The sequence below is a fragment of the Myotis myotis genome, unplaced genomic scaffold (assembly GCF_014108235.1).
Source record: "Myotis myotis isolate mMyoMyo1 unplaced genomic scaffold, mMyoMyo1.p scaffold_m19_p_4, whole genome shotgun sequence".
In the NCBI taxonomy this organism is placed as follows: domain Eukaryota; kingdom Metazoa; phylum Chordata; class Mammalia; order Chiroptera; family Vespertilionidae; genus Myotis; species Myotis myotis.
The window spans coordinates 126152984-126177061 of record NW_023416346.1 but is presented as its reverse complement, the minus strand read 5'-3'; the positions used below and the strand labels follow the sequence as shown (position 1 = coordinate 126177061).

The following is a 24078-nucleotide window of genomic DNA, read 5'->3' as shown; positions in this document are numbered from 1 at the left end:
TTTTACATGTGACTAACTATTCTAGCACTTTACTGGAAAGTCACTTTTCTCCATTGCGTATTCTTGGTTCCTCTGTCAAATATTAGTTGACTGTATATGTATGGGTTTATTTCTGGGCCTTTAATTCTGTTCCATCGGTCTATTTGTCTGCTTTTATGCTAGTAACATACTGTTTTGATGACTAAAGCTTTATAGTATAGGTTGAAATCAGGAAGTATGATGCCTCCAGCATTTTTCTTCTTTCTCAGGATTTATTTGGCTATTTGTGGTCTTTTGTGGCTCCATTTAAATTTTGAAGTGTTTTTCATATTTCTGTAAAAAAAATGCCATTTGAATCTTGATAGGGTCTGCATTGAATCTATAGATGAATTTTGGTAGTATTGACATTCTAACAATATTCTTCCAATCCATGATCATGGGATAAATTTCCATTTATTTGTGTCTTCTTTGATTTATTTCATCAATGTCTTATAGTTTTCAGAGTTTATCTTCTTAAATTTTTCATGTTTTTATTGTTTATGATATTTTAAATGGGTTCGATTTCTTTACTTCTTATTCAAGAAATTCATTGTTAGTGTTTAGAAGAAATCCTACTGATTTTGTATGTTAATTTTATATAATACTAATATTTAAATCCCAGAATTTGTACTAATGCAAAGGTGGATATGAGCAACTGAAATAAGAAATAAATTATCTGCTAATACTTGCTTGTCTTTTAAAATGCATGAAGTCTTTTCCCATGTGTTATCTCATTTGGCTCTATCCATTCCTCAGAATGGAAAACAGTTGCAATTTTGTTTATCATTCTTGTTATTTAGGGGAAAGAAAAAGTTACTTTTCTGACAGACAAGGCTTAGGCCAACAATACCTTTTCATTTAGAGAATGATGACAAGGACACTCATTCTTAATCTCCAATACCTTAGTGAATGCATTTTTTAAATATGACTGTCCCCCTTTTCTATGACAGGGTGAGTCTAGTTTATCTTTGAAGTCCTAGATTTTTGTGCACTTCCTGTCTTTGTAGAAGCTCAATGAATGTTTAATGCTGAGTGAGTGGATTTATTTGGGATAACTTTCCATTTATTTGTGTCTTCTTTATTTTTTATTTATTTTTTCAAATATATTTTTATTGATTTCAGAGAGGAAGGGAGAGAGAGAGTGGGAGAAAAACATCAATGATGAGAGAAAACCATTGACCGGCTGCCTCTGGCATGCCCTCTACTGAGGATTGAGCCCACAACCTGGGCATGTGCCCTGACCGGGAATCAAACTGTGACCTCCTGGTTCATAGGTCTATGCTCAATCACTGAGCCATGCCAGCCATGCTGTGTCTTCTTTTATATGTAGACATATATCAACCATTTAATATGCATATGGCACTGTAGTGGGCACCAAGTAGAGGAGAATTTTTAAAAAATGTTAATGTATGAGCATTCGAACCTTCAAACCCTTCTATCCCCCTCCTTCTAGTTTACCACCATTCTAGGGCCAACACTGCATACATAAAAAGCTTTATATTCTATGCCCAATACTGAAGAGATCATGGGGACAGACAGTAGTGAAGGAAAGGAGAAGGGATACAGTGAGTGACTGCTACTTTCATGGGTTACACAGTCTGTGATTTTGCTTCTAACTAATGGTATTTTGTAGTCATTTTTTTACATCTTCTTTCAGTATGAATTTCTGATATATTTAAATACATTCCAGGAAAATGCTGACTGTGACATACCAAAAGCATGCCTTCCATCTGGCATTTTCTCTAATCCTATAGTCTACTTCCTAGTGCAGTTTACTATCTGGGCTCTGTAATGTTTTCATTCAGTAATCTCATTGGGCCTAGTGAGAGAAAAGGCTAAGTCAGAGGCCTGAAGTCTGCAATTTGATTCTCTTTATGATTACTTTACAACACATATGAAAAAGCCCAAGCTTGAGAAGTGAACAGGGGAGGTAAGATTTTGAGTGCTACTTGCTGGAGCAGGGTTCTTTAAGAACCAAGGAAACTACTCTCTGAAATAATATATGTGGTCTTTTCTTAAGCAAAGGAAGCACTTATGAACAAAGTCGAGTTTAATTTGTAGCAATGTACAAATTAATCACAAAGTATCTGGAGCAAAACTTATGATGTGTCTAATTTGCAGGGACTTAGGGAACTTGCTGAAAGCAGTACAGATAATTCCTATCTTCTAGCAATGTGTTATCTTACTGAACAAATGAAATACCACATATAAAACAAGTCTGAACAACACAAGACAATTCTTGTCTATGTAAACATGGAGCTATGTATGGAATTATGTCACAGAGGCTAGAAGTTCTGAGTAAGGGGAGTTGATAATGGCTAAAGTAGAAGGAAGATGTAGAAAATAAGTGAGGACTTGAAGTATGAGTGGGATTTACAGAGACAACATGTGCCTCATGACATGCCAGTCAACACGTTGTGTTAAATGTGTGATCTCATTTATTCTCTACAGTATTGATAAATACTATTGTTACCAATTCCATTTTTCAGGTCCAGAAACTAATGTTCAGAATCCTTACAGCTGGCACAGCTGTGAGAGGCCAAGCAGCTGGTCAAATCCAGGTTCTGTGGTGCTGGAGCCCACATACCCACTGCACTGTTTGTCCTGGTGTCCTAGGCAGGGTATGAGTGCCCGTGTATGTAAATGCGCAGCACATATCAATGGAAGGGGCCTTTTGGAAAGTTAGTCATCAACCCAGCCTACTCCTCAGAAAGAAAACTCTCTTAGGTAGAGTCTCGCCTTATTTTAATTTGGGGGGCTTTCTATCTCCAATACCTGAGAATTAGGGCCATTTCTCACCAAATGACTTTATTTTCTACAATTCTGCTCTATTGTGTTTGGGACAACACACAAAGTTAGAGCCTTCTTTGCTCAGAGGAACAGCTCTACTCAGCTCAGCATCAGAGATCCTGCCACACTCAGATGGAGGTGGTTATATATATTAAAATATAGACATATGATAGTTCCTCCACAACTTTAATAAATCTCCAACAATGAAAACTTTGGGGGGGTCTCTGAATTTCAGGGAGGATATAGAATAAAAATGGCAATAATGCTGGTTCAACCTTCAATTGCTGACTAAACTTTGGCTAGTGATACATATTTTTTATAAAATAGAGCCATATCTTCCTCCTCTGTATATAAAGAAATACATCAACCTCCCTACAAAGAATATGTCCTCTCTTTTCCTTTTCCCATGAACAATTTGTTGCTAGATGCTATATTCCCTTAAAAAGTTTTATTCTATCGTGTTGCGTTATAGTTAATCTAATTTATGTCTTTCTGCCATGACAGATTGTGAATTTATTGAATTCAAGGATCGAATACATTTTGGTATTTCCAGCATCTTGCAGGTGTCACTGTCAGTGTCCAGCCCACATCCCCAATTTTTTATCACATCAGTGCATCATTTGACTTTGAAATGCCATCAGTTGCATTTCTTTGCTTGAGGGCTTTCTCTGACCCACGCCACTTTATCCACCCTTGTGGCAGACCAGAAGTGAAGATTAATTAATGGCCCTTAAAAATACTCTCATCTAATGACTGATGGGAGTTGATGTAAAATACCCCAACTCCTTGTTCCTTTGGGCATAATAGCTCAGAAGGTGTCTTCCAGAGTTGCCCATGGGATAAAGCTTCATTTGCCCCCAGGAGATAATGAACTTGCTAAAGCACTTTTTCTTGGTTTCCTTCCTTACTGTCTCTGTTCCCCACTTCCCAACTAGTGTATGGCTCACTTTCCTAATAAAATACTTTCACTTGAATCCTTGACTCGAAGGTAATCCAAACTAAGAAGTCCAATAAATGTCCTTCTAATTAAACGGATGCATCATGTAACATGAGATAAGAGACATGAAAACACTATGCTACAATAGTGCTAGAGGCCTATCAGTCAATTCTGAGCCCATGTAAACACAATGAGCACCATGATTTCAGGGTTTCCCTCTGCGGACAGCAGGGCAGCGGCTGTCCTAGTTGTTAGAGAAGAGTGTATGTCAAGAACTCTAGCTTCTATTTTTAGATCTCTTGCTGAAATAGAAAACCTCTGTTTCCTTACCATGCAATAGTGACCTTCCTACCCTCACAGAAATGGTGCAGAATGGCTAATGAGAAAACAAGTCCCCATTTGTGGAAGCCACAGAGGAACAGAGAAGGGGAAATGAGAGCTGTGGTACAATTCATTGGCAGATATGGTGCTCTGTGATCTCTTTTGTCAGCAAAACAGCAAGTGCTGAGTTGCCTGGCAGTGCAATGGCCTTCAAGCATACAAAGCCTGGCTCTGAGTCTAACACTTCCAAAGGGTTGTAATTTCTTTAAAAAAACCCTAACATTAAAAGAAATTTTTCTTTAAAAAATAAAGGTCAAATCATGACTCTCATGCAAATATAAAATGAAAACATATTAACGATTTTGTTTAATTAATCAATGAGTGATCCAGGCAGATGGTATAACCGGTTCAAAAGAAAGCCCCAAAACAGACATATTTATAGATCAAGAATATTGAAATGAATGCTCAAATGGAGGCAAACTAGTCTCTTCCACAGTGGGGGAGGGAAGCCACTTGAACCTTGTCAGGACAGGACAGAATTTGCAAGAATAAGCAAAAGATATTTGACATGTCTATCAGTTATGCAATTTATAGAGTTGTAATATAGCTCCATTAGAATCACAGTCAAATAACATGGAAAGGTGTAGTATAAACAATGCATAGTTTTCCATTGAAGTACAATTATTTTCTATACTCTTGATTGTTAGATTTAATAACACAATTCTTTGCCAACTTTTTTTTTCTAGAGCCTATTTATACTTTTAAAATACGGGTCTTTTTCTTAACATTTTGAGCAGAGGTGAGAGTGATAAAATGTAGGGCAGAGATATGTGTTTGAGAAAAGTACATCTGATCATTAAATTAAAGGGGAAATCTCAAGGTTTAGGAGGAAGATCCTTCCTTGAAAGGGGAAGGAGATGGGAAGAGGAAAGAAATAGATGATATTTCACACACACTATCACATCCAGTTCTCCCAATGAACCTGAGAGTTAGGTGAAGATATTACTTCTTTTATAGTTGAGGAAACTGGAACCCAGAGTGATTAAATAACCTACAGAGGGTCACACAAAGAGTACATAGCACAGCCAGGATTTAAATCCAGTTCTAACTCTGAAGTTTATCACTTTTTCCATTATTCCATGCCCTGCTGGTCAGGGATGCTGTCAGGAGGGAGAGAAACAGTAAAGAAGTTTCCCAACCCTCTCTGCAAAGAGGACAACTCAGTAGCAGTTTAAAAGGGCCATGTTGCAATGCTGCTCATTGGTGATTGTCATGTTTTCTGTCACCATTTTATCATTCTGTTGATAAATAGAATTCACTTCTGATTTCACAGGCTTAAATGAGACACTTGATTTACATGAACAACCTTTTGAGAAAACTATCCTTTGAACTTGCAGGGATGGAGCCTAACTGATGGGGTTAGAATGCCTTGTATTTCAAGTTGCTCTGCAATGAAATGGAAATACACAGATTTCTTTGGATGCCACTGGCATTTCTTTACCCGAGGAGACTTATATCCTGATCAATAAGTTTCACTGAGTTTTTATTGAACGTCTACTATGTGCTTAGTAATATACTTAAATGCCTTGGGAAGCATTACAGTGAATCAGATCTGAACCATACCCTGCCTAGAAAATACTAGAAAAGATTAGACACATTTGAAAAATTTACTATAATATAACATGATAAGAGTTATGGGGCTATAATAGTGCCAAGAAAGATGATATTCAAGTTGGGAGAAATATGGAAAAATTCACTGAGTAGGTATCATTTGAACTGGACTTTGAAAGATGAGAATATCTGAACATGGAAACATATGTATATATGTGTGGATTGCACCTAATTCCATTATTATAAACCCCAATACAGCATAGTTTCTTCTCTAAAAATTTTTAATGGAAAAAATATTTTCAATTTATCAGAACCTAACAAGTTGATGAAGCTGCTATTCATTTTGCAATGTAGTAGATGATTCAATTAATACGAGAAAAAAGTTATCTTCAATTCTATTTTTGTTACTTCCTAAAATGAAAGGAAATATCATTTGGGTTCATTAGAAATTCTCAGATCTCTTCATTTCAAAAGTAATTCCAAATGACATTTAAAATTGTCTTCTTCTAAGGTCAAATGGGCCTCTATTTATTATCTAGATCCAACTCCAAGAGAGCAAGAATCTTATGTTTTCCAGCATTTCTCCATCTGATGACATTTTATTATAGCACAAATGGAAATATATGTAGATTACCCTTATAAATTGCTCCCAATATGAAGGTTTCCATTTAGTCTGAGATCTTTAAAATGGGAAATGAACCTTGTCACCACAAGCAAAGTGCCCTACATCTCCCAGAACATAAACTGCACACTTTAAGGTTACTATAATCCTGCAATGAACAAAAAGGCAGCTGTTCACCTGTATTAGAAAGAAGCTGCCGAAACCGGTTTGGCTCAGTGGATAGAGCGTCGGCTTGTGGACTGAAAGGTTCCAGGTTCGATTCTGGTCAAGGGCATGTACCTGGGTTGCGGGCACATCCCCAGTAGGGGGTGTGCAGGAGGCAGCTGATCGATGTTTCTCTCTCATGGATGTTTCTAACTCTCTATCCCTCTCCCTTCCTCTCTGTAAAATATCAATAAAATATATTTTTTTTAAAAAAAAGAAAGAAGCTTAACAAAAATGTCCTCTCCATGATGTTCGCTTGGGTATACACTTTTCCTTTCATTTGACATTTCTTATAGCATGACTCAAGGGCTTTATAGCAAATTGTCCTTAATGCCTGTTTTTTTAATATTTACTCCCCTAACTCACTATATCATTATAAACTAGAGGCCCAGTGCACGAGAATTGTACATGGGTTGGGTCCCCAAACCTGGCCAGCGATCAGGGCTGATTTGTGGGGCGATTGGGGCCTCCGCTGGCACCTGCCTTGGACTCACAGAGCCTGCCATTTGGTTCTCCTTGTTTAGCTTAAAAGACATCTGTAGTGACTATAGTTGACAATACTAAATTGTGTATTTGAAAGTTGCTCAGAGAGTACATCTTAAAAGCTAACTAATTGCTTTGTCTGGCAATTTCATCAATTTATCACCATGACTGATCCAAAGCAAATTGTTTGCTGGACAATCTCACCAGGCTGTGGGAATCAATAAATGCCCAATTTCTTTATTCCTCTGACTATTTTGCTCTTTGCACAGACCTGGATGTCAGCAACCAAACTGAATGTTGTAGGACTGGTAAAACCATTTTGACCTTGTGCTGGGGAAGAAGAATCAATTACTTTTAATACATTTGTGGTGAATTTTCAAGAAGCTTAATATAATTCAATGGGTTATTTTGTGTAACTATTTCTAATTACCATCATGCCATTAAAAAAACACAGCAACTTTCTCCATTCTTTCAGATTATGTGCCTCAAATCATTCCTCACAAAGGGAGTATCATGATGAAAAGCCATTCCCTCCCCTTGCAATCCTCCGAGGCTCTCTCTTTCATGGGCATCAAAGCACCATGCAACATAGAAAGCCATAATAAGAAACAGTGCTTCCCCATGTTCATATAGCAAGACTCTGACCTTTAACTACATATCTTCTTGCTTCCTCTATGTGCTTTATTTTCCCCTTTATCACTTGAGTTAATGGCAAGAAGTTTTCCTCTAGACAAAAATCTTATGCCAAAGGAAATTTAATTTCTGTATAATTCAAGCACATATATTTCATATTCCATTTCCATCCAATGGCCCCATACTAAAGCAACTGTAGTACTTGAGGACATGTTAAATTATTTACAAGAAATAAAATTCAAAATGAAAATGCCATTCTTGTCTATTTGTGGCAAGAGAGGAAAAAAGTAACATTTTTATCTTAGAAATGAAAGAATTTCCTCTGCTGTCATCTTTTGCCTTAAAATGATGTTGGAAAATAACATTAACTGAGGCAAAACTAACGATTAGTGACTAGTTGTTTTGGTATTATACATGATCCCCTATTTTTCCCTTATGCTTATTTTTCATCTTTGCTGCAGCCCTCTTTTCAATTGTTTTCCAGCTTTATTGAAATATAATTGACATATAACAATGTGTAAGTTTAAGGTATACAACGCATTAATGAATACACTTATATGTTGCAAAATAACTACCACCCTAGCATTAATATTACAAAATAATTAACACTGTAGTATTAGCTAACACCTCCATCACATCATATAGTTATTTCTTTTTGTGGTGAGAACATTTAAGATCTATTCACTTAACAACTTTCAAGTATACAATGCAGTACTATTAACTACAGTCACCATAACTTATTCATCTTGTACCCTTTGACCAACATCTCCCCATTTCCCTTATCCCCCCCTGCTCCACTTTCTGTTTCTACCAGTTCAGCTTTTTTAGATTCCACAAATAGGTGTTATCATGCAATATTTGTGGTGTTTTTACTTGCCCTTGTCCCATCCTCTCCCAGTAGTGGTTTTGGTTTTGAATCAGTGACAGCCTACATTCTCAGTATGGAACCCTGGTCCTTGGGTCTGAAGGGGGCAGAAACAAAGAATGGCATTATATATTGATAAAAGAGTCAAATCACTAAGATGATATAACAATTTAAAAAATATATGCACCAAACAACAAAGACCCCAAATACATGAAGCAAACATTGACAAAACTGATGGGATAAATAACACTTCTACAATAATAGTTGAAAACTTTAATACCATTTTCAATAATGAATAGAACTTCTACAGAGATCGGTAAGGAAACAGAGGACGTGAACAATACTATAAACCAACTAGATATAACAAATATATACAGAATGTTCTGCCCAATGACAGAAGAATATACATTCTTCTCAAGCACGTGAAACGTTCTCTAGGATAGACTATATATTGGGCTATAAGACAAGTCTTAATGAATTTTTAAAAATTAAAATAATAAGAAGTATTTTTTCCAACCAGAATGGAAAGAAGCTAAAAATCAACAATAAAAGGAAACCCAGAAAATTCAAATAATCCATGGACACAGACAATAGTGTGGTGAAAGCCTGAGTGGGACTGGGGAGGAGGGAGTCAATGTGAGAAATAAATGGGGGCATCTGTAATACTTTCAACAATAAAGATAACTTTAAAAAATATTTGGAAATTAATGTACTCCTAAATAATCAATGTGTCAAAGAAGAAATTATAAGGGAAATTAGAGATGAATAAAAACAAAGATACAACATACCAAAACTTATGTGATGCAGTAAATGCAGTGCTCAGAGGGAAATTTAAAATGTAAATGCATGAATTGAAAAAGAAGACAGATCTCAAATCAATAACCTAATATTATAACTTGAGGCACTAGTTAAAGAAGAGAAAACGAAACCCAAAGTTCTCAGAGAAAGTAAGTAATGAAATTTAGAGTAAGAAAAATAAAAATAGAAATAGAAAAGCAATTAGAGAAGTAACAAAACCAAAAGTTGGTTTTTAAAAAAGATAAAAAACACACACAAACCTTTAGCTAGACTAGAGAAAAAAAAGAGAAGACTCATAAATAACTAAAATCAAAAATGAAATTGGAGACATTGCTACTGACCTTACAGAAATAAAAATAATTATAAAAGAAGATGTTAAACAAATTAGATAACCCAGATGAAACTGTACAAATACGTAGAAACACACAATTACCTAAACTGACTAGATTAAGTGGAAAATTTTAACAGACCTAGAGCAAAAGATTGAATGAGTAATCAAAAATCTTACAACAAAGAAACATTCAGGGCCAGATATTTTTATTTAAATGAGAATTACCACACATCTTTCTCAAACCTTTCCAATGAATAAAAAAGGAAAGAATACTTCCTAACTCATTCTTGGAGGCCCACATTACTCTGATATCAAGCCAGCTAAAGACATCAGAAGAAAAGAAAATCACAGACCAATATTTTTTATAAATATAGATGCAAAACTCCTCAACAAAATGTTAGCAAAACAAATCCAACAGCATTAGTAAAAGAATTATACACCATGACCAACTGGGATTTATCCCAGGAATGCAAAGGTGGTTCAATATCATAAAATCAAAGTAATACCCCACAATAATAGAATGAAGGAAAGAAAACACATAATCTCAATTGATACAGAAAAAGCAGTTGACAAAGTCCAATGTCCTTTCACAACAGACAGAAGAAAACTACTCAGAAAACTAGGACTAGAAAGAGACTTATTCGACATGATAAAGAGCATTTATGAAAAATTCAAAGCTAACTACATGACCTGATTTTATGCCATCTACAGAAAGGCTAAAAGCTTTCTCCCTGGATCAAAAACAAGACAAGGAATATCTTGTTTCACTACTGCTATTCAACATTGTATTTGGAACTTTTCTACAGAGCAATTAGACAAGAAAAAGAAATAAAAAGCATCCAAATTTAAAAGGAAAAAGTAAAACTATATTTGCTGGTGACATGATCCTATATATTTTAAACCCCAAATCATCTAAAAGAAAACTACTAGAGCCAACAAATGAATTCAGCAAAATTGCAGCATTTAAGATCAATACACAAAAATCAGCTGTGTTTTTACACAGCTGCAATGAACAATCTGAAAAAGGAGATTAACAATTCCATTTACAACAGCATCTACAAGAATAAAATACCTAATAATAAATTAAACCAAAGAGGTGAAAGATTTGTAGCTTCTATCATTAATATAATTCTATTGGCCTCAGACATTTTACTTCTGTACTTAAAAAAAAGTGTCCCTAAGGTTAGGCAATTTCTGCCTCTTACAAACTCTGTGACCTTAAAAAATTAACTAACCACCTTTGTGCCTTATTTTCTTTATCTATAAGATGGGGAGCATGGCAACACTTAACTATTGAAGAATTAAATAAGGCATCTACTGACACACAGTGAGGTTTTAATGTGTGTCAACTCTTATTATATGCATGTGCTAATCCCTCATAAAAAAACTTTTTTCTCTTGGTTTTATATCTAAATGCAAATGAACCTTGAGACAATGCCTAAGATTGAAGAAGTCAGATGTAAAGAATAAAATTATCCCAGAAAGGTACAAACCAATGGAAAATACCATGATTGATGGGTCAGAAGGGAGAGAAGATACTGTGTAATGAATGCAGTGAAGCAAATTGGTTGAAAGTTTCGGTTTTGGGGATCAGAATGATGAGATGCTGAGTCTCTGATTTTCTAATTACTGTGACATGACTTTAAGCAAGTTACTTAACCTCTTTAACCCCCAGTTCCAACATTTGGAAACATTTACTGGAGCAATAAAACAATTCCTCTTTTGTAAGGATTAAACTGGGTAATTTTAATATGCCTAGTACAGTGTGTCAATATATTTTGGGTTCAGCAATATACTCACACTGCCATTTACTGGGAAGGATAAAAACAAATGTATGCCCTTTAAATGTTTCCAAGTCAGTTGGGGAGGCCAGACAAATAGATACTGTACAGTACAAGACAATACTCCTGTTAAGATGACATTTCTCTTTTCCTGTTTCTTTCCCCATCATTCATTTTCTATATATCTTGCATATAAAAAGTCATGAAAGTTTTCCATCCTGAATTAGACTATCTAAAATAAAAAGGTTTTATTGTAAAAAGAACAAAAATGCAAACACACAATTTCTCATGACTTGCCTCTACCTTGTATAATTTATTTCTTATTAGCAGAAAAAATAGTGTTATAGAATAGAATTTTATGGCAAAGAGAGACTCATTTTTATTTTGTTTTGAGTAACCAAAAAACAAAACCAATATCAAGAAGAGTAGGAAGTGACCATGGAGAAGTCATCTTAGCAGATGCTGAAATAAGGGGAAGGGGATGAACTACAAGACTTGGAGGCTTTAAAACATTTTGGTAATATGGTGGTGTCTGCAAACTTTTTAAAGAAATACATGCTTTATCAGAAAAGTTAGTTATGCTAAAAAGAAAAACAACTTAACACATCTCTTTCACCAAAACTCCTTACTCCTTCTTTTACCAAGGTCCTTGCCTGGAGATTTAAATTAGCTGTTCAGCCCATTTCCTTTCCTCATTTTGAGAACCCAACATGGATTTCAAAGACATGGTGCTCAAGTGCCACCACAGCTATGTTTTATTAGCCTTTGAAGGAGGCCTCAAGCGAAATTCCTCCTCATTTAGATCCTATGAGCTAATTGAGTAGAAAGCCAACTGGATGTAGCTTGCATCAGGTTGCTGAGCCTTTTTTGAGTGAAGACAAACTTCCATCAGGAAAAGCAAAGATGGTTCATGGTTTCTCATCTCAGAAAGCATAGGGAAAACTACATGAGGACAATAAACATATTCCCCAGCAAAAAAAAAAAATTAAACTGAAAATCATCATAATGATTTATTTATTGTCAAAGAGCAAAGAGTCTGTGGCCATACCTCTCTGAACACACCTGATCTCATCTGATCACTGAAGCTTAGTAGAGTTTGGCCAGGTTAGTGCTTGGATAGAAGCCAAAAGGGAAGGGAAAAGAGAGCTAGTCCCTGTCTCTTTAAAGAAAAAAATATAGGCTTTGTTCAAAGCACATCTAGCATTAATAAACCGTTGCTTTTACATTGTATTTGCTGAGGCAACAATGTGGACATCAATTGACATCTCTTTTTTTCTTTTCTTAAAATGAGCTAATTTTCTTCATTTTATGTTGTATTTCTGTACGTCATTTTTCTTTGGGGGGGGGGGTACCAAGGGATTATAGAAAAATGGGGTAAATTCAGAGGCATGAGAATAATCAAACTAGACCTACTGATTTAAAGGGTGTCATGGGAAAGGAGGTGAACCCTGACCTATGCACAGTTCAAACTACAGCTCCATTTAAACTCATGACCCAGGCTTATTTCATCACCATGGGTTGCTCACTGTTGATGTCTACAGCATTGTTGAGTCTAAGGTGAAAGAAATCCACCTACCCAAAAGGCTATTTTGATAGCAACCACTGACAATGAATTCAGTTTAAGTCCTCAGTTTGTATTTTCCAAGTCCAAAATTCTTCAGGGTAAGTTATCATTGCTTAACTGTCATTATTTAAAATACCAGTGGGAATGCTATCACTATAAACCTCTGGGTAAACATTTTTTTTTGCAATCTCACCATCATTTTAATTTTGTTTACATCTCTAGTCATTTGCACAGATGTTGATGAAGCTGCATTTTTGCTTCAATGTGTATTGCAATATTCTTATTGCGTTCTGCAGGTCCTCCAGTAAACGTTACTTGCAATATTTTTATCAACAGTTTTGGATCAGTCACAGAAACCACCATGGTAAGTGCTACAATGCCACTGGCAAGAGAAAAACTTGACTTGATTATGCCATGAACACAACCTGTCAAATTTTCTATTTATTGTTCAACTTGCAGGGCCTCCTGTAAATGTTACCTGCAACATATTTATCAACAGCTTTGGGTCAGTAGCAGAAACTACAATGGTGAGTGGGACTGAACATTGAAGCCATGGTGTGAAGGAATGGGATATGGGATCTAAGAGCACCACTGTATATTTGTGGGATATTTACTGAGTGCCAATTTCCAAGTTCACTCACCTCTAGGAAGTAATTATTTATACTCTTTTACTTGAGAAAGTCATTAGTCAAGTGTTCATTACTTAAAATTCAATGATCTTTTATCCATCATGCCTAGGAAATTTTGGAAACACTTAATGTTTAGTTAGATTTAGGTAAATTTATCAGTAATAAGCATGGTGTATAGTTAAGGATATTAAAATATTTGCATCTCCAATGTTTCAGAAAAATAAATTTCAAAGTTTGGGAAATATTTTTATATCCATTATTTTTCCTATACTGTAAGTTTTAACATAGTCAGGCCTCATATATGCAATGTTTAAGATATATGCCAAGGGGCTGACTTTACAATAAACACGTGCATGCACACATGCACACACACACACAATTTTGTTGGCAATAGAAAGTAGTCCTGAGTCCATAGAAATTACATGCATAGCTTTTTTAAAAAAATAACATAAATATAAGACTATTTAAAGCTCATCATAATGTACATACAAACACGTTTTATGTATATGAAAGTGGTTTTAGATGCTTTAAAATTTGCCAGATTCCTTATAGATGTCATGGTTATGGTGTTGCCTTGTCACAGCCTATTTTGATCAGTAGACTTACAGTGCTAGGCTATAGTGTGAAGATTGCTTTTTGAGTGAAATATTATCTTGGTCCCTATACAATTTATTTTATGCCCTAAGTCAATTGGCTGGTTTTAATTTTCATGACTGTAAAATATACAACCATATTATTGGATGAGATAAAAATAAAATATAGTTGAGCTTGATCAAATAGTAATGATGGCTGATGTACTAGAAACACTCAAGAAGTGAAATAATGAGCACAATGCCACTGAGATGTAAAAAATAATGTTCCCCTGTTTTTATGAATTTTCTCTTTTAGACTACTAGGATCATGTCTAACAAATTATTGTACTTTTCAGTATCCTTGATGCTAGAAATAAATAATTTATGTTTTACTACTCCTTCCCACTGGCAAAATTAGGTATAATCAACCCCACTACCCACTGTAATATTGCTCTGGCACAGCACTGTCCAGAAATGAGACTTATGGGCCTTGACAGAATATAGTGCATAAATAATCTTACCCAAATAAAATAGTGTTGATAGGGTTATTAAATGACATAATAAAAGTTGAATATGGAAAGAATAATGAAACTCCGAGCTTGGCATTCAGTCTCTGTCTCTCCCCTCTTGGTTTTATCCTGATAAATCTCCCAGCAGCCCAAATCACTGTCACCAGCTTTACACGATGGCATTCAATGACAATATTTGCACGACCTAATGCTAATTGCATTAATTAGTCTCCTAAGTTGCTTTGATTAAATCTCCTCATTGCATTTTACCCTCAATCAGAAATGCAAATGTGCACCTTTTCGATGCTCATTAATGCAAGAAAAAGCTTACTATTTAAGGAGATGAAAATGGAAACTGTGGAGATCCTTCTTTTCCAGAGTCTTTATCAGCTACTGACGGTGTTTAATAAATGGGCTGCTTTGGTGCTTCCCGGTCACTTATTAAGGTGTTCTTTGTCGTGTTTCCTATGAGGAAATTTGGAAATCATTGCTCAACTGTGATATCAACAGCTTGTCTGTTCTGCTGTATGGGATATATTGAATCACATGGTCAGAAGAGTGATGTGTTTTAAGCTTCTATTTTATTTCTTAGCTTTTAATGTAATGACAAACTTCATTTTTTTTTAAAAAAAAAAAAAGCTCATTTATTTTCTTCAATATGTGTGAAGCTAAAAAAAATGTTTTTGAAACTCTATCATATTTAAATCAAGAATAAATCCCTGTACCACTTAAGGTAGGGACTGGCAAAATTTCTTTCTGTAAAAGGCCATTCCATAAATATTTAAGACTTTGAGGGTCAGGAAGTCTCTCACAACTCAATTCTGCCTTTTTGGCATGAAAGCAGTCATAAACAATAGTAAGCAAATTGGTGTAGCCACACTAAAAAAAATTACTTATGAAAACAGGCTATGGCCAATTGCCAACCCCGAATTTAAAGCATCAATATTTAAATATTTAGGTGCTCATAAGAATGTGTGAATTGCTCCACCCTCCAAAGGGTCTTATCTTCCCAAATCCCTAAGGCCTTGCTTGGGAATCTACCTGATGTGCCTGAGCTTCCTTTACCAAAACCCAAGATTCTACCACCCATGATTTTACCCACACTTTCAGAAATTGGTCTCAACAAATTGCTCACAAATGTTAAACAGAACCAGATTCTTCCCTGAGCTGTCTTTAGTTGGAGTGAGAACATCAGACCCTTAGCTTTTGAGCACAGTAATGGATGTGGTCATTGAGGACACTGATTAGTGCTATTTGAGGGGTAATAGTTTTGCTTTCTCTAAATTTTCTGGAATAAATTTTTACAATACCTCAGAATTTTGAATTTCTAAACATGATTTTCCTCACTGTCACCACACAGCCCCAATAGCATTATTGTAGGATTTAGTTTAGGTGTTTGTTTCTAAATAAGAGGCAATGATTTTCTGATTAAGAACTCCACATGACTTTCTTTTGGTGCTATCCAGTCTTCCCCTTTTATGTTTAATTAAATCCCATATGTTTGATGAAATACCAAATAATTGTTGGCACTACCTGCCCACAAAGTACAGGCTTGCTTACAGACAGAATGTGGCCTCTAACTCACTCCTTTGATATGTTAGTGTTGAAGATGTGTGCTCACAGGATAACATATTTGTGTTATTCTAAGAAATATTTTTATGGATCATTATGATGACATACATTACTCCAAAATACATACTTTTGTTCATTGAGAGCCACAGGGATCTGTTGATGGTCATTGCTATTGCGTTAAGAGTATGCAGTGGAACAATTTTTTTGTGGGTTCCAAAAGACTAGTAAGGGATGTATAATGAGACAGGTTATATATGGTTTTTGGAATGTCAGTTTACCATTTCCTTTTCTTTCCTCCTACTCTTTAGCTGCTGATGGCAAGTGAATTTACAGGATGGGGAGTGTATTTGCAAACCCCTCTTTCCTGATTTAAAGGCATAGTTTGGGAACATTAATAATGTCAGTAAAGGTCAAGAGGATTTGCATGACATCTGCATGCAACTCTCTGCAGGAAAAGGCCATCAGATAATGGAAAAAGCCCAGCCAGTGTAGCTAAGTGGTTGAGTGTCGACCTATGAATCAGGAGGTCATGGTTTGAGCCCAATCAGGGCACATGCCCGGGTTGCAGGCTGGATTCCCAGTAGGAAGCGTGCTGGAGGTAGCCAATCAATGATTCTCTCTCAATATATATATATATATATATATATATATATATATATATATATATATATATATATCCCTTCCTCTCTCTGAAATCAATAAAAATATTTTTTTTAAAAAAAGAAAATGGAAAAAGAGAGAGTCCCCTCAAAGCTTTCTAATGACTGCCTGGAAGGATGTGGGTAGACAGAGTGTGTTTTGGAACTGTGGGTGCTGGAACACTCACTACCCATGCCACAGCATAAGATCCTGACACCTTCCTCAGTGAACAGATTTGGGGAAAGGAAGGAGCAAGAGCTGAAAGTATGCAAAATGTGTCCACTCAGTGAGCATCTTCACAATATGATCTTGGCTCCCCAAAACTCTGCCCCAGAGGAAAAATTCCACATGCTCTGCTGATTACTGTTGCATGGTCAAGAGTTGTTTTATCTCCGATCTGAAATCATCTTCCTGAGGAACTGGATAAGAGGTAGACAGCTCCTTATAAGAACACATGCTGTGTTGTATCTGCTGAAATGACACTATCAGCTCCCTTTTATTCTATAGCTGCATAAGCAATCCATAAGGAGATGCTAATTTATTAGGAATAGCAAGTAACTATACTTTCTATATCAAAGCTAGCATAGACTAAAGATCATGAAAACTGTATTACTGTGCAGCCAGAGGTTAAAACCAAAGTGCCACATAGGCACTGTGGGGAATCAACAAAGAATATCTTTGTCTTTGATAACATTATAACATAATTGGATTAAAATGTATATGCATAAAATAATAAAACAGTAATGGTAAGGTTTAATAAGAGTATGTATAAGGCAGAGTGGCAACCTCTATGTACAAATGCCAGGCTAAATATAATAGTACAAATAATTCAATTTAAGGAAAAAATCTTTGTGGCATCAGCACTGTATTAGAAGTTACCAGAAAAAGTGAAACTTTAGAAATTCTCGATTTAATAGGAAATAACAGTATGGAATATAGGTACTTGTATTACCTGTGTTAAGAATATAATAAATATTATACGACTTATACAGAGCTTCTGAAAAAATATGTGTATATGTACTTATATACACACACATATATATATCTATATCTATATCTATATCTATATCTATATCTATATCTATATCTATATCTATATCTATATCTATATCTATATCATCTATATTTATATTTATATATATGTTTTCATTGCCTAATCCAATATCCAGATTGTCAATAATAGGAAAATAAATTTTAATACAAGAAAATATTTATTTGAAGTAGAATCTATCTCTGGAGAGAGATGACGGTGTAAAAGAAAATTCAGACTGCATTTAGGCATGTCTCTCAATATTTACTTCCCTTTAATATTTCATTAAACCTAGAAGCAAAACTAAAGACAAAGAAGATTACAGACAATATAACTAATTCCTGTAGTTTGGAATGTCATGAGAGAATAAACCTATCTATAAATAAACAGAGATGATGCACAGATAAAGCACACATGTCAAATGTCTACGCTACACTGACAATGATAGAAAACTAAAAAACTTACATAGGCACAGCCTCAGAAAATATCTTCTTTGGCTATCTACTTCTCTAGGTCCTTTTCTATTCTAATAGGTTTTAAGGGTTGCTATTTATTTTGGAATAGTGTATGTCATCATAAAAAAATTATGGAAAATTTTAATTCCTGTGCATTATAAAGAACAAATACTTCTAAAAGATCTAATAAAGGATTTATTTCACATAATTCCTTTAATTATGGCATAAAAATATATTTTCTACTTTAAGTTTCCAATTATCCTTGTTTACAAATAGGAGGATTAATTTATTTTAAATTAACTGTTAAACATTTAATGGTTCTACTACGGCATAATAGATTCAGTGATCTTTTTAAAGTTCTAATGGTGGGAAAATCTATTTTATTATTTTCTCTATATATATAATTTTAAAAAAAACAACCACCACCCAGGAAACACTGGAGAATACTGCGGAAAATACTTTTTAAAAAGATGTTACATTTGCTGTAAAAAATTACATTGAGATTTCTTTAAAGGTCAATGTTTTCATATTGCATGTCACTAATGTAATTCTCTCTAGAGTCCCTCAATATGCATGTTTAAATGATTCACAGGTTCGAGGGAGAATTGCAACATATCTTGGTGATTTTGCTTCCCCATACTTTCTATCTGGCTTCTTAAGTCCTCTTGCACCCTAGTATGCTATGATTACTTCCTGGGGGCCCCTTCTTGGCCTCATAATGGCCTAAAATATTTAACGCATTCACTTGTTATTTCCAGCTGTCATTACATCATGTATTTAGAGTTTCTCTACCTCCACAATTGGAATTGTTATGGATAACTGGTTCTCACTCTAAGGAAATAAAAGGGGTGGATATCAAACACTGGAGAAGCTCCATTTTTCCCCTCAGGAAACCTTAAAAAAATCTCACAATTGATGTATTTAGTGCATACTTATATTGGATCATTACATTTTCAATGGCCTTTTAAAAAAATTTCCAAAAATCACACCTTCCATTCTTTACTTAAGCAAAGCTCCAAAGCTTCCAGTAACTCCTATTGACAATGAGACACAGACCTGGTCATCTCTTTCTAGTTACAATCTTTTGGTCCCTTTGGACAATTCCAAAATACATGATGAGGAAAACTCTGAGGTTCTGCCATTCCTTTGGTTCGATCATTGGGGGAGGGAGTACGTACACAGTGAACACATAGGATGGGATGGAAGTATGGATGGACCAAAAACAGCACTCTCTTAGGTCTGAGAATTTGCTGAGCAGGCCTGGTATAATCTCAAAAGTCAGCTGATGAAATTTTCCAAGTCAGAAAGTCATTAGGTTGTACAATTGAGAATCTTAAGGTTATTTCTTTTAATACTTCAGCCTTTCCAAATGAGCTGGGTTTTGATGACTGATTTTCAGAAGTTAGTAACCATTTGATTATTAGCATTCTTTAGGCCAACTACTTTGGGCACACATTTGAAAAACCATCACCTTCAAAATACTCTATCAGCCTGATCATCAGGATGGCTGAATTTGAACAGAATTCATGAAAATTTGAATAGTTTAGTAATAGGTAGAAGGAACTGAACTGAAACTCTTTTCCATACACCCTGATCTTTATAACTTAAGTCATTTTTTTTCTTTTGGCCCTGAGGGTAATTAACCAAAACTGACCATCCTGAGGTGGCCTCCATTAGACCTGGTAGAGTAACTCACCATCCCAATTTTGCCTGGGACTGAGTGGGTTCCCTGAATATGGGACTTTGGAGGCTAAAACTGGGAAGTTCTCAGTCAAACAAGGACAAGTTGGTCACCAGTAGATTGATGTAAACAATTACCAAAAGTCCAGGTACCAAAGGTGTGGAAATAGAGCAAATGAGAATAAAACAGTAAAGGAAAGAAAGAAGGAATGAGTATATATCATCCTAAATGGGCACAAGTGGCAGGAATGGACAACTATTAGCTCTAAACCTTAGTCCCACTTGACTAGGGAATACAGTTGAAACCTATATGGGGTCCACTCTACCAAGCGAAGCAACAGTTTCCATGAACCTCAAGACTTTTGAGTAGAAATCCCCAGGAGAGCAATCACTGCCCCGTGCCAATTCATTAGCACAGAAAGAAATTTCCAGACCAAGTGGGAATAACAGGGTGTATCTGAGCCTCCCACGAAGAGCAACACAATTGTTAGAAGGTGCTCAGGTGAGAACAACATGAAAAAGATCTCTGTTTTGATGATGCATCAAGTTGACTACTATAGATATCCATTCACATAAGTGCTAAAGTATTTAAGAATTTCAAAAGTAAGTAGCTGTGAGGGAATTATCTTATCAACATGAAACATCTTAATAAATATTTATGTTGATGAGTTAAAGAAATATTGCCCCATCATGTAAGAGTTTTACAATAATATTTTCACTACCAAAAGTAGAGTGGGCTTGCTTGCTTCTGCCCAGAGTATCTGAGCAGAATGAGGAAATAGATCATAGCATTTCTGATTTGGAAAATGAATCAGTTTTATTTGATAATCTGGCATCACAGACTGACTTCTGTACTCATCATTACCTTTTTCTATAGCAAAAACAGCTTGAGTTTATATTATTTTCTCCCAGAATTAGTAATTCAAATGTAAACAATTCAACCAAGTCTACCTGGTTTGGTTGAGTTGGTTTTTGTTGTTTTTTTTGTTTGTTTTATTTATTTACTTTTTTTTTTTTACTTTGTTCCCACTCCTCATAGAATGGAGTGGTTTATTTTTGACCAAGGTATACACAGCCTGCTTTACTCCAAGGTATACACCAACACTGAACCAAATCAGAGAGAAGAGTGAGGGGAAATGTAGATGGACCTCGTGTGCCAGAATGGGTGATAAGTAACACCTTTCCATGGCATTTCTGTAGGATTACCGAGTGAACATTTTTCTGAGACAACAGTGGAATGATTCACGTTTGGCATATAGCGAGTACCCTGATGATTCCCTGGACTTGGATCCATCGATGCTGGATTCCATTTGGAAACCAGATTTGTTCTTTGCCAATGAGAAGGGTGCCAATTTCCACGATGTTACCACTGACAACAAATTGCTTCGGATTTCAAAAAATGGCAAAGTGCTTTACAGTATCAGGTAAGCTTCCTTTGACTGCACCTATTCAGCTCTCCATTTTTCTCCTGGCCTAGAGCTGCCTAATTCTGCATGGCAAGATATATGTGAATATTTGACTTTTGTGGTCTCTTGTTTATCTTTTGAATCTTAAAGTTGGTGAGAGGTTCTCATGATCTCAGAAGTGTGGTTCTCTCTCTATATTTTCATATATATGTGTGATATATATATATATATAGATAGATAGATAGATAGATAGATAGATAGATAGATAGATAGATAGATAGATATGATGGTGGATGGGTGATGGTATTGTGTAAATATCTGCACAAATGTGTTATTGATGAATTCAATAAAGGAAGTAGAAGCCCTTTAGTTCAATTATAATAGAACATAATGTACAAAGTATCATTTCAAATAATACTGTCATACCATAACATTTAACCTCTCCCCTGGCCCCCCCCACACATACACACATGGAAATTCAATGCTCACCATGGTCACTGACAGCATACTTAGGGCTGGGTGTGTGGAAAACTGGTTCTAATCCCAGCTCTGCTTCTAATGAAACATGTAAACTTGATCTCTAAACTTTTCTTGGGCTTGAGCTTGAGACAGACAATTCCTAAGATCCATTTTAGCCTTTATATTCTAATATAATATCCAGAATCTTCATCACTCCAGGCTCAAAATAATCTCTCTTTTCTGAATTCTAATAAGTTTCTCTGTGAATTTGTAAAGCTCTTATTTCTTATTATCTCACATTTTGGCTATTTCTGTACATTAGTATAGCATAAGAACATGGAGTTTGGGAATACAACAAATCTAAAATCAAATCCAAGCTTTGCCACTTTTTAAGTAATATAACCTATATCCCTCAGGTATCCTAACAGTAAAATAGGAAACACCATATTTATTTCTGAGTATTCTTGTGATACTGGATGATAGAGAGCAATTTTTTTTTTTTTTTTTTTTTTTTTTTTTTTGCACAGGGCCAGACAGTATGTTAGCTTTGCAGGCTAGACTGTCTCAACTTTGTCACAACTACAAAACTGTATCATTGTAGTGCAAAAACGGCCATAGACAATACTCAAACAATTGAGTGTGGCTGCATTTCACTAAAACTTTATGTTCAAAACCAGGTTGTAGACTAGATTTGACCCTTTGTTCATACTTTGCTGACCCCTGATATAGAATATATAAAAATACTTGCCACCACCCTGGCCGATGTGGCTAAGTCGGTTGAGCATTATCCTGTGCTTCTAGAGGTTGCTGGTTTGAATCCAGGTCAAGGCACATGTCCAGGTTGTGAGTTCAATCCCTGGTCAGGGTGTGTATGGGAGGTAACCAATCAATGTTTCTCTCTCCTCCCCCTCCCTTCCCTCTATCTAAAACCAATAAAAACATAATTAAAAAATACTTGCCACAATACATGACACAGAGGATGTGATCAATGAATAAAATGATGGCTGTTTGTATTTTAAAGTTAACATTCTTTCTAATTAGTAAGCTCTTTTATACTCAACATATTTGGATTTTGCATCTTCTGTAACCCCTCCCAAAGATCTAGACAATGTATTGTATATTAGACTTTCTAATACATTGAATAAGTATTGACATTTTAAAGATCCTTTATAAAATCCTTCCTTTTCTACAATATTATTATTACCCCCTCCCCCCCCCCAAAAAAAGTGGACAGCTAGTGTCTTTGTGAATAATTTTCACAAGTTTACAGACTCATACCATTAAAACTCACTTCACAACTCTATATACAATTGAGGTTTGTACTGTATATTCCATTCTTAACCTGGTAATTTCACAGCTTGATAATGCTTGACAGCCCCAATGCCTTGTGGAACAAAAGAGGCTACTCATTTGTAAAAAGTAGCAAAGTTACTGCTTACACAAAGAACCAGGAAATTCCCTTATTTTATTTTTAAGGAACTTTACATTCTTACAAAAATTTTTAAGGAAACAAAATATTTCACATGGTGATGCATTTGGTGTAAGATGCAGTATTGAGCACAACCTAAGTTGATGTGACCTGATGAAATGGGACATATGTAGAGCGTGGTACATGGAAGAAGAGTTATAAAAAGCAGCAGAGGGCATCAGCTGCCCCAGCTAACCCTCTGGGCTTTGGGTGGCATTTGCTCTAGTAAATACCTGGCATCTTGCACTGCTGAAATAAAACCAGGGATTTTTTTCTTTTGTTCCATGAAGTCCTTTCTATTCTAGGACTATGAAGAATATAATGTTCCCCAGACCTAGATCCACAGGCAATTCTTCTATCTCTCGTTCCAACTGTAGCATATTACAGGCTCTGAAATATCTAAAATAGTTTTGGATAGAGTGGAGTTTGTCCTGTGGCTGGCTGAGTTAGCTTTTCCTTCACTGTTGGTATTCTATGAGATTAATGAATAAACTGACCAAGACAGATCCTTACAAACTCCAGACATTAAGATTTGGACTGACCCACTCCTTGAGGGGTGCTTAATCTGAGGGGTAGGTGAAAACTCCAGGCTGTCCTTAAATTCCCCTAAAACTTTGCACATTTTTTATATTAGGTTATTTAAACTCTTTTTTGTTTGTTTAGAGGAAAACATAATTATCTTTCTAAGGAAGCTATGACCT

At 35.5% G+C, this 24078-nt stretch overlaps 1 protein-coding gene across 1 annotated transcript in view; it reads left to right on the top strand.

The window, feature by feature from the left end:
- Positions 1-24078, top strand: part of GLRA2 (glycine receptor alpha 2) — a 181136-nt gene that overhangs the window by 21743 nt on the left and 135315 nt on the right. The window contains exons 3-4 of the mRNA XM_036305214.1: positions 13418-13485; positions 21245-21468. Of these exons, the coding sequence (XP_036161107.1) occupies positions 13418-13485; positions 21245-21468 (292 nt within the window). The remainder of the gene's footprint in view (positions 1-13417; positions 13486-21244; positions 21469-24078) is intronic.